At 43.4% G+C, this 12,250-nt stretch overlaps 1 protein-coding gene across 1 annotated transcript in view; it reads left to right on the top strand.

The window, feature by feature from the left end:
- The window catches only part of CUBN (cubilin), a 241,539-nt gene that overhangs the window by 36,138 nt on the left and 193,151 nt on the right, over positions 1 to 12,250 (top strand). The window contains exons 18-22 of the mRNA XM_019497851.2: positions 1,732 to 1,888; positions 3,257 to 3,435; positions 3,988 to 4,150; positions 4,447 to 4,663; positions 5,946 to 6,076. Of these exons, the coding sequence (XP_019353396.2) occupies positions 1,732 to 1,888; positions 3,257 to 3,435; positions 3,988 to 4,150; positions 4,447 to 4,663; positions 5,946 to 6,076 (847 nt within the window). The remainder of the gene's footprint in view (positions 1 to 1,731; positions 1,889 to 3,256; positions 3,436 to 3,987; positions 4,151 to 4,446; positions 4,664 to 5,945; positions 6,077 to 12,250) is intronic.

Raw genomic sequence — 12,250 nt, 5'->3', positions numbered from 1 at the left:
TACTCCATTGGCTTAACTGAATTTCTAGGGATGCTGCCATTGCTACCAGATTCTGGAAAGCCATTCAAACAGCTGGAGACCACCAAATCTCAGCTGTACCTTATTCTTTTCTAGCTAGCCAATATGTAGCACAATGGTAGAGCCTTATGCCAGCCTTAGTCCCTTTCTGGCCCTTGATACCAGGGCTGGGAAGGAAAGAGAGATGATAATTGTGCAGCCATAGCCTGGTTGGACCCAGCTGCCGACATAGGGCACAGATAGAAATAACAATTTTTGCCTGATCTGACCACTGAAAGCAGTCTACAGCCATGACCAAACACAAGAGCATGGCTGCAGACTACTTCAAAAATGACCAGTTAGGTGAAAATCTGAACCTTCACTGAGTGAGGGGTCAGATAAAGACGTTTCAGAACACAGCATTGTTTCAAAACAGAGCGTTGTACCTTTTGTCTGCCTCCCAGCCTCCAGCTGTTTTCAGAATGGAAGGGTGGAGAGGGAGTTCGATCTGAGGTTTTTTCAGCCCCACCTGGAGGGTGAGGCAGGTGTGTTGGAGCCCTCCCAAGGTGGGGTGGCTCAAATTCACCCACCCCGCCCTCCAGCCCTGGCTGGGAGCTTCCTTACCCCCTCCCTCCCCTTCCCATTCTGAAACAGGGCAGGCTGGGAAAGAGGAGGGGCCGTTGCCCAGGACAAACTGGTTGAAGGCTCACAGCCAGCAGCTAGATTCCCCTCCCTGCTGGAACCAACAGTGAACATCTGTTTGGTCGGGGGTATCCTTGTAACTCAGAACACTTCTTACAAAGGTGTCTCAGTTACAGCAGGGACCTGCACTTCTGTCTGCACCCATAGTTCCTGCTGAGTGATTGCAACAGTGTGCCATATAGAGCTGTCCCAGCTAGACCAGAGAGCCAGTGGTGCTACTGAGAATGTGTCCTCTTGTTTTCACCAGCATCTCAGTCTTCAGAGCCTAATGCCAAGTGATGGAAAAATCAGTGAAGTAAATCTCTCCCTTGATCTGCAAGTTGATTAACACACTTACAGCCTAAAATAATGTAGAGAATAAAAGCAGAAACCTGATTCCTGATGCATTCTGGAGCACCCTCACTGTAATTAGAACACGTTGGAAATGTTACTGTAACTTTACTTTCACTGGCATTATAACTTTAGAATTGCATCCCTCATTAATTGTCTCTGTTCATGATGTTAGCATCCTTGGGGAGATTTCCACTGAAGTCTATAGAAATTGCACATACAGAGCAAGGATGATATTTTAATGAGAGAAGGCCATGTCTACAGAGACATGAAGAGAATCCCAAATCTTCCATTGTTGGATAGGAATTAAGTATCAAAGGAATATGTAATAACCAAGACCTTGCCCTTCCTCCTCATCGTAAGAATGGCACTTTGGGCAGCACAAGTTCTGCTTGTGCCAGTATTTGGTTCAGGGAGAATAAGTCCTGCCTACTGGATCAACAATACTGTTCTAGTTTCCTTAGAAGTCTCCTCTGTGAAAAGTGACCTTGTTCTCTGTGGTCTGAAATCTGACAAGATCATGTGCCTCACTGAGATTTTTGGGATTTTCTTGCAGTACTTCTCATTACTGCACCTGCATCCGAAAACGAACAACGTTCTATATAAAAGTTTAAATCAGATTATGATTTTTTTATATGTAAACATATCCAGTTACAGTTTTGGGATCTGAGTTAATTATTTTTTCTTGTTTTTCCTAATTAGGTCCGAGATGGTGACAATGAGATGTCTCCTCTCATTAACAAATTCTGTGGCAGCACTTTTCCTTCCCCAATCACTTCTTCTAGCAACAGTCTCTGGATCAAGTTCAAGTCAGATGCTTCAGTGCAAAGGGCCAGCTTCAGGGCAGTTTATGAAGTTGGTAAGAAGTTGAACACTGAACTGACCCACTAGCTCAGGAACCTTCAAGCAGTTCTGTACTATTAAGTTCTTTCTTTGCTTCATATTCTTTATAAGTGATCACACAGCATTCTGATTTGTTTTTTGTCCTGCATCCCTGACACGCAAAAATACTATGCTGCCAGCCAGATAAGATTGGTATACATTTAACATGCTTACCACAAACATTAAAACAAAGGAAATGAAAAGGGGGTCAATAACTTTGTTTGGATTTCTAGAAATGCTAAAAAGAGGGCTCTAGGCACTCTTGACTTATGTCAAAATGCATGCAACAGCCTCTAATCCTCCTTGCCAAGATAAACACTTTACCACTAGCCCAACCACTATGCATCACAGGCAATATACCATGATCTTTACTTTGCTCCAGTAGCTTTGTCTGTTTTAAGTTCTCCTTTTTCCAAGAATAACAAATGAGACACATGCTACTCCTCTCCTGTTCCCTCCATCCCTTCCACTTAGGTCTGTAAAATCCAAGCAAATTTGGGGAAGGTGAGAGACGTATTTTTTCATATATATAATTTCACTACTGTTCCAAATTAGATATTCATGTTCATGGTACTGTTTGACAGCAGTGATAGTTCTAAAAACTCTCCTATCTGAATTATCCATAACTGATGACCTTTGCAAAGTCTTGTGGGATGTATATTTTCAGTGGCATGTAGAAGGAAATGACATTAAGATGTAACATATTTACCTGAACATAAGATGACCCTGAATTCAAGATGATCCCTCAATAATTAGATATTGTTAGTAGAAAATGTATTTATTTGTTATAATTTTCCATGTGTAAAAGCTAATTATTGGAGGACTGTATTAAATTGATCCCAAACTAACTTTGTGGCCACTGGCCAAAGCAGCAGCATCATGGTGCCACCATCCTGCAGTGCCTGGCACCACTCCGTGTGCAGCTAGGCCAGTGTCCCATGCACGCACAGCTCTGTATGACTTTGCTGCTCCCGCACCACTGCCATACCCTGCCGCTGCAGTGCTGTGCCCACATTCCCTGCCATACCCTCCACAGCACCGGCACGTCCTGGCGCTGCAATGGCCCTGCAGGAGGGAGGGGCAGGGGGTCAGGTGGGCACTTTTACTCAGCCCCACCCCCAATAATGTTTTCCCCCACCACCTATGATGGGAGGTGCAGTGGAGGGGTGTGGGGGAGAAGCAGGTTGGGTCTGGGGGTGAGGAGGGGGCACTGCAGGGGAAGATCAGCTTGGGGGTAAAGAGGCAGGGGGGCGGAAGCAGGGAAGACAGCAGCTTGTTTTTTAATTGAGTAAAAATGGTATATTAAGCATTCATTGAAGATACTAACTTTAGTTTCTCTTTGCAGCTTGTGGTGGTGCACTGTCTGGAGAAGGTGTTATACATTCCCCTTACTATCCAAGGATGTCCTCCCGTCCAAAGACCTGTGAGTGGATCATCTCCCAGGCAGATGGCAAAGTAGTGATTCTTACTTTTATTGACTTCGGCATTCGGAATATCACTACCTGCTACTCAGATTACATTGAGGTAAGGAATAACAGATTTATCCTCAGTTATACCCATGCAAACCCTAAGTTACGTATTGTTATCTGTCAATGAACAACTGTATGGAAGAGTAGTTTGGCATATAAATATCTATTTCATTGCTCTTATGGGGATTCCTGGTGCCTCAGGTGAACTGAACTCCTTATTGCATCTTTTTCACGATGGATATTTCTGTAATAGGAATTTACCAGTGGTGAATAGCAGCTGTATTTGTAGATGGGGCCTGAATCTCCACTGCCTTGCATCTCATGTGCTGCCTCCTGCTGAGGATCTCAGGGGGCTGGAATCCTTGTCAGTTTAATTTTATTAGATTCCTTTATATCAGGGAAATCCTCATCTGTCTTTCAAAAGAACTTTAAAGCTACTTGTCACTGTGTCATGGTGCAAATTTCCCTTAGCAGCAATAGGTCCTGGCTTGCTGAGTATTTCCAGCAGCATTTCTTTGTATTGAGCAGCAAATTCCTTCAATTTTTCCGCTATCTAGTGATAATAGAACAAGTTTTCTTGTGATGTTTTGAATATATTGCTCTTCAGGTCAGGGATGGCAACAGCACAGATTCTCGTCTCCTGGGGAAATACTGTGGTACAGCTCTACCTTCTGTCACACAGTCTACACAAAGCTATCTCTATGTCAGATTCAGAGCTTCCTCTGTTACAAACCTTGGCTTCATGGCTGAATACCGGCCATTAGATACAGGTAAGATTCAGAACTTTCTTCTTTTCGGTTTCTGGACCTAAGATCTCCTGTGCAATTCAAAGAGATGATTAAATGGAAACCATTTGTTAGAATAAACTACATGCCAAATTGTATGACAACCAAGCAGTAGACATCATTTGTGACACAAATGACTCAGAATCCTTGCACAAATTCAAAGTATATGAGGAAAGAAAAAAAAGAGTCCTATTTTTAATGTTCAGAAGACATAAACTGTTTCATAATGCCTTGTCCTGGAATCATTATTTTAAATAACATGTTGTTTTAAACGTCTGTAGCATGTGGGGAGATTCTCACTGGACCAGAAGGAACCATCACAAGCCCTGGTCATCCAAGCATTTATCCACATGGTATCAAATGCACATGGACTATCTCAGTCCAGCCCGGGCACCTTATCCATCTGACGTTCACATCTTTTAACTTGGAGTTTGAGTACAATTGCAGAAGAGATTTTCTTGAAGTATATGACAATGGAACAATGACAAAGATAGGAAGGTGATTATATCTAATTTACCTATTTAATCTGCCTGCATCCTTGCTGTCACTGTAGTCCTTGTGTTCCTCAATGGATCTCTTCCTTCAGTAGCAAAATGTTGAATTTAGGTTATTCTTTCTAAAACAATTGGAGATTTATATTATTCAGGCCAAAGCAGCAATGCTTCTAGGTGGTATACTACTGGCAGTATTTTCCTTACTTTTTCATTTGGCCACAGAATAAAGATTTAATTCAATATTAGTTTACAAGAACTTCTACTTTTCTTAAGAACAAAGTTTAGTGTAGGTTTTAAAATGTCCTTAGATCAACGTGGCTAAAACCAACAACCCTAATTGCCTAGCAAGGGAATTTCATTGAAGTCTTAAGTTTCCTGACAAAAAATTAAGAGCAAGAGCTATACTGAAGATTAATTTTCAGTATTATCTGTGACCATTTGGGAAGAATACTCTGCTAGAGACAACTCAAACTCCCACTGGAGTCAGAGGGGAAGTCCCAGATACAGTGCAGATTTATTGAATTAATTGACATCAGTGACAGCTTAACAAGGCTCTTAATGAAGAGCCAGTGTGACAGTGTGTTTGTTCTATGCAAAACATCTGTGGGCAACAAGTCTGTGTTGCAGGATTTCATCATTCTATCATTGAGGCCCACCATCACAAGCAGAACTTTGTAAAAGTATTATTCACAGGCTTTGAAGGGACCCTGAATATTGTTCAAGCAATATAGATATTATTTGATCATATTACACAGCATACAGTCCTGCCCCACAGCCGTAGTGATTTCTTTTAGCACCTGGTGCACCAGGAGTCGGTGGGGGGGAGATGGGATTATTCTTACCACTGGAGAATGGGGGCAAAGGAGGAGTAGTCTTACCTGACAGCCTCTCCTTGGGCGACAGCTGCTATTGCTGCAGCTGCTTCTGTAACAGCATGGGCTAAGGCTGCTGCAGCTGAGAAACAGGCAACAGTGCAGGCTCTCTAGGGGCCCTTCCTGAGGTCCCATTCTCTCCCCTGCACTGGATGCAAGGCTTTACCTCCCATGGCAAAGTCTCCCGAGGGTGATAGTCCACTGCCCCTGATAAACTGCTGGGTGCGGGGGCTGCGCTTGCCCATCTTTTGTGGCTGGGCAATACAGAACTGCCCCTGTGGCAAAGACTTTGTGGGAGAGGGAGCCATACTGGCACCCCTCTAAGTCAGCGACTAGGTTGACTGCCTTGCCCCTCCCCAATTATGCTACAGTCCTACCCACTCAATACATGGTGTTTTTGTTGACTTCTTGCAGGTACTGTGGAAGGTCAATTCCACCATTGCTCACCAGTGGTGGCAACATAATGACACTGTACTTCGTGACGGATCACAGCATTGCCTCTGAAGGGTTCTCAGCTAATTATAACTCAGTGAATGCTTCCAAAGGTAATGCAGTAGCAATATGCAGATTAATATAGTTAAGTATTAAGTGTAGGTTTTCAGCTGACGTTGGGGGAGGAAAGTGTTTATTGTGATATTATTTAATCAGGCAAATATCAGAAGTCCATAGCAGTCATCTCTGTAGCCACAGTTTCTTCATGTAGATGTGGATCTCAACATGTTTCTTATGCATGTAGCTACTCATTTATTGTGCATGATCACAACAGCTATAATCTTTTCTTTTTCAGTTTTTTTTCCTGCTGTTTTTTCATTCAGCTCCCCATTCTCTTTTGTTTTAATATTTTATGAAAAATGTCCATTTTTCTAGATACAGCTTGGACAGTTTGGTTATTATTTCATGTCTTGAGAATGTGTATGGGGTGGGGCTGGTAGATAGTTTGCTTTCTGCCACTGCTTTTGCTTCGCCGCCAGTTAGTTTCTTCTGCCAAATTACTAATTTTCTCAGCCGCTTTCATTCATACGTTAGTTTTCTGGCATGGTGGGTGGAAAAATCACTTATAATGGGAAACTCACCAAGCAGGAATCTACTGTCAGCCTGAAAATCATATGTCAGGAACAAAATCTTGTAGATTTTCACTAAGAAAAACCTTATAGTTTGAAAATTCTTTTGTTTAAAGCATACTGCTACTCCATAAATCATGAAATCTTTCCCCTTATTTTGAAACAGTTAAGTTATTGTAAAACGCCCACCATTTTGTTTGTGTGCTACTGCAGCTGCTGCTTTGTCATCCTGAGCATATGAAAATAAAACTGTTTGTAGGGTTATTTTTCTGGGAGTCAAACATTTCTATTAAAGTGACTCTACTGAATGTTAGCAGGATGCTGCCTTACCTTTCTGATGCACTGCATTGTCAGCTTCAATATTTATTCTGATGCACTGGATTGTCAGCTTCAATATTTTCTGAACATAATGGTTACTTCTCTTGCCACCGCATACTCTTGGTTCTTCTCAAATTTCTCTAGCTTCTCATATAGCAACTACTACCACATTTCTTAGTGTCCAACAAGACACTGTACTCACCTTTATATACACTTTATCGGCTGTCTCCATGTTGATAACTTCCAAACCCTTTTACCTTTTTACATATCTCTAATTGTCTACCAATTCTGTCTATCATTGTCTACCATTTCTGTCTACCATTTTAACTCTCCATCATGGAATTGGGGATATGACATTCTGTACATCCGAGTCCCTGCCATACCTGTTGCTATTAATTACAACAACGCTTCCACACTGACTGTCAGCAGCAGCCTGATATTCAACTCCTCTCTCTTTTTCACTCCTCAGTTTCTACCACGCCGGTCCCTTCTGGCTTTCAACATCTGTAAGAGTCACCCTTTCTTTGGAATCAGTGCCTTTTTATGTCAACCATTTAGTCCATGTTTGATCTACATTATGCACTCCTGGGGCAGGGATCACATCATCTTTTAAGTTTGTTCAGTCCTGTGAACACTGTTGATGTTTTCACAGGCCAACATTTTTGGAAGTGTTCAAAAATTTCTGATGTGCCCAGATCAAGACCTATAGTCCCCTATTTTCAGACTGAGGGTCTGCATCTGCATAGCCTTTGAAAATGAAAAAAAAATTTGTCTCAAACTGGCTTTTTTTAATGTAGGCTAATTTTCATAAGGCATCAACCTGTGTCTCAATTTGGGCTGCTCACTTTATGTCCACTTTTATTTTGATAAAAATGAGAGAATATGAATGGACCCTTATGGTTTATACCTGCTCGGTGATATATGATTGTCCCTCTAACTTTTAGAAAAGCTTTTACAAACAAAAAGGATGATATACAATTTAAGATTCATTGTAGGCCGATAGGGAAGGATTCTTCCTTCTATTAAAGGTGTAAAGGCTTGTAAGAGGTACTGTAGATTTAAAATAATATTCACCTGTTGTTCTGTAATAAATTTAGAGATACAGTTTTGAGTAAAATTGCATCATTTTAAAAGCCTTTTCCTGTTTAGTATTTATAACAACTAGAAATGGATGAAGGTGTTTGGATAAAATAAGAACTCTAACGCGTGTCTGCATCTAAACTTTACCATTTTGGAAATCTGAAAATGTTTTGCTTCTTTCCCCTTCCTCCCCTATTTTATATTACCCATTGGGTCTGCTTTTACTTTGAGCAGGAACTAGATGTAGAAATATCACAAAAAAGCTAATTCTCTTTAATTTGACCTAGGGCTGGATGTATAATTTCCAGAGTAATTTTTCAGCTCAACCACTACAGTCTGGAAAGTATGGAAAACCCAAATTGTTGGCTGGTTTTTGAATAAAAATTAGTTCTCAAAATCTCATACAGTTGCATACCTGCTAATTATAAAACTATAGAAAGTTGAAACTAAAATCTGTTTCCTTATCTAAAGTATCTCATAAAGTTTTTTTCTTTGTTTGTTTTTTTATACCCAGAGTAATACTGTAAATTTGTCCATAAATTAGCTGCTCATTTTCATTTTTAAATTTAGAACAAAGATCTTTGAAGCTGGCTTTTCCTGAAAGAAATAAGCATAAACACACAAGAAAAAAGTGGTACTTAATTTACAGAAACAATCCTCCACGCCCATCATTTTATAGCAAATTAATATTTTGTACCTGTGACTGGTATTTGCCTCATACCTATTCAGTTACACCTAGGAACTGAATTGCTGCACATAATCATATTTGAGGAGAGGAGGTATATACCAGCAGTATAGATGTTTTTAAAGCCTACCACGTTTTCATTTTCTGCTTAGAAAAATGTGTTTCTAATAATGTTTCTTGTGCAATATGAATCCTGCATATTTTTTTCAGCTGCAGTTTCTAGGAGGGCAAGGCAGCTCTGTACTTGGGGGAAGGGAAGTGTGAAGCCTCTCCCTGGCCCCAGACCCCAGCCAGGGTTTGCCTGGTGGGCCCAGTACTTGCCTCCCCCTCCCCAAACCATTCTCTGCTGGAGCAGACAGCCCAGCCCAGGGCTTGAAAGCATGCTGAGATGCTGGGGAACTGTGATTTATCTTGAACCAGGAATAGGTCTGGGGCAGAAGTTTCATAAACCGGTTTGACCCAAATCACTTAAGCCATTCAACCAGGTTTATTTTAAATCAGTTTCAGCTATTTTAAACTGGTTTATGTGTACTGATCTTATGTTCTTTTACAGATTTAAACCAGGTTCTGATGACTAAAGCTGGTTTATGTGTAAGAGCTAGGCCATGCCCCCTTCCCCATGCACTGGCCAGTTGGGGTCAGGCCACACCCCCTACTTCTGCACAACCAGATCGGGGCCAGGCCACACATCTGCCCTCTACATGGCCAAATCAGGCCCCAGCTGCCTGCTTCCCCACTCTGTGTGGCTGGATTTGGTGCCATGCCCACTCCACAAACTGGCCCACTGGCCCATGGAGCAAAAAGGTTGAGCCCTATTACTCTATAGCATAGTAGGCATAAATATACCAAATATGAGTAACACAAAGGCTCTTTGATCAGCCACATATTTCCTGAACAATATTTAGATTTTTAATAGGTACACGGTTTTCTTAAAATCCATGTCCTAACAACAGAACCTGAGTGTTCCCTCATACCATAAGCTGGAGAACATTGTGATGCAGGAATTAAGATGAAAGGATTCAAATAAATAGACTGCTGAATGTGACAAAGGTTTCCCATTTGGTTTGGAATGGGCCTCCATCATGTTTCAATAGCATCTAGTAAACTTAACCTTGTTCCCAAATGATATTAGTAGCAAAGTCTCAGAGTGTTTAGTCCATATTGGGAGAGAGTACTCAGCATTTTGCTATATCAGACCCATAGTTTTCAGTTGAAACAGTATGAGTATGATTGTTCTTTGGCTATTCACAATTTTTTTAATTGTAGTCAGGGAAAGTAGGGAAAATAATGTTTCCTCCTTTACCAGAAGAATAGTTAGCTAGTCATTTTTACCCAGAGGCTTTGATCATATTTTGTTCCAGTTGCATTCTTGATCATGATTTTACTCCTGTCTCAAAATATATATATATATATATATATGAATAAGAAGGGTTCTTCTCCTCTAGATTCCTCCTGGCCAATGAGTAATGGGCATGGCCAGGAGATGACTTGGTTTTAGATATCTCAGTTTCTGTGGAATGTGCAGAAGCTGGCACTGACTGACTAGAAAATATCAAAGTTAAAGCAGGAGGTAGGAGGACTTCCTAGTTTTGGTTTAACTACAATAGATATACACTTTATGCAAAACATTTTCTAACTTTCAACTCAATGTCCTACTGGCAGATGTGGAAATACCACTTTAATTTTGGATTATTTCACATTTGTTGGCCATAGTCAACTGTGGAATGATCAAACTAAAGTGGATCTGTACTAAAAGAAAGTAGGGTATATTCTCATATCATGTCCCTCATTCAGTTTTGTATCCTTTGGCCCCTGGGGCCATTATTTTTGTTGAGCTACAAAAATAAAAAGCTATGGGCTCCTTTCCCAACCCACTTGAGATCCCAGAGCTCTACTGCCCAGCACTCTGGGATCCCGGGCTGCCGGCAGACTGAACAGTATTCCCAGATTGCTTGCAGCCTGGGATCTTAGAGTGCCACTGAGCCTTGCTGCCAGATCCTGGGCTGCAGACCCCAGGATCTTTAAGGAGCCTTCCTGCAGCCCAGAAGCATCCCTGGAAGGGGTCAGGTCCCAGGTGATCAGCTGGTCATCCAAGTTGTCCACAAGGGATAAGTGATAGGACCAAGGCCACTGTGACTCACCAGTCTGCAACTAGTAACAGCAGCTGGATCTGTGAGCACAGCCCCAGTTCACCAGCAGAAGTGAGATCATAGATAGTAGGCCTGTGTGAAGCAGCTAGCAGCTAGTATTTGCTTCGGATTTGGATTCAGCTAATTTGGGAGACAGTGATTCAATTCGGTGATTCGAATCACGATCCTGAATTGATTTGGCCAAATCTGATTTGGAGATTCAGCTGCTGCTGAATTAGCCAGATGTCTGACTCACATAGGCCCCATTCCCTGCTTACTCTCCCAGCCCCGGCAATGGCTGCCCTATCCATCCCAGCTCCAGGTACTTTGAAAAGAAAAGCCCCCACTCACTGGTTGCTGCAAGGTGATCCCTGCTGCCCCCATTGCTCCATGCCACGTGGGGGGCCCTGCTACAAGCCCTTGACTGCCCCCCACTCTCCCAGTCCCCCGCATGGCTACCCCACACACCCCAGCTCTTGGCCCATTAAAAAAAAAAACCAACAAACCAACAGCGGTCTCACCAGCTGCTGCCTGGCAGGGAGGGGGGAGATTTGGAGACCTTCAGAGATTTGGGCAGTCCCCACCAGCTGCAGCATGGAGCCGGACCAGGACCCCAAGCTGGAAAGCAGGGGCTGGGGAAGGGGAGGCTGGAGGAAGGGGGAGGGGACCATGGGGGGACCCCTGCAAGGCCCCATCACCTACCTGCTCCTCCAGCCCCCCATCTGAGTACCCCCTGACCGCCACCTACTCTCTCAGCCCCATCCATGGCTGCACCACCTGGCCCCAGCTTATGGCCTTTAAAAAAAAAAAAAAAAGCCTCAGTGCTCAATCCCTGCTGTCCTCCACTGCCCCACACCACATGGGGGGCTCTTCCATGAGCCTCCCGAAGCCCCAAGTCCACTGCAGGAACTGGTGTGTCTGGGAGTTTTGGGGGGGTTTTTTTCTTAAAGGGCTGGAGCTGGAGCGGGTGGGTCAGCCATGGGGGGTCTGGGAGAGCTGGCAAGGGTTGGGGGACTTGTGGCAGAACCCCCCCATGCAGTATGGGTCAGTGGGGGGCAGCAGGAATTGCCCCCCTGCCCAGCAGCACCCGGTGAGCACCAGGGCTTTGTTTTTAAAAGGCCAGGAGCTGGGCCTGGGTGGGGCAGCCATGGGTGGGGCTGGGAGAGCAGGCATGAGTCAGGGGGTACTCAGGGGTGGGCCTGGAGGAGCAGGTAGGTGATGGGGCCTTGCAGGGGTCCCCCCATGGTCCCCTCCCCCCTTCTCCAGCCTCCTCTCCCCTGGCCCCTGCTTTCCAGCTCGGGGTCCAGGTCCAGTTCTCTGCTGCAGCCAGTGGGGACTGCCCAAATCTCTGAAGCTCTCCACATCTTTTCCAAATAGCTTCAGCGAGCTTCAAATCAATTCAGACCTTTTAACTGGTCCCCCGATTCGAGTTGGATTTGGAGCTTC

The sequence above is a fragment of the Alligator mississippiensis genome, chromosome 5 (genome assembly GCF_030867095.1).
Source record: "Alligator mississippiensis isolate rAllMis1 chromosome 5, rAllMis1, whole genome shotgun sequence".
Lineage (NCBI taxonomy): Eukaryota > Metazoa > Chordata > Crocodylia > Alligatoridae > Alligator > Alligator mississippiensis.
This window is presented reverse-complemented; position numbering and strand designations above follow the sequence as displayed.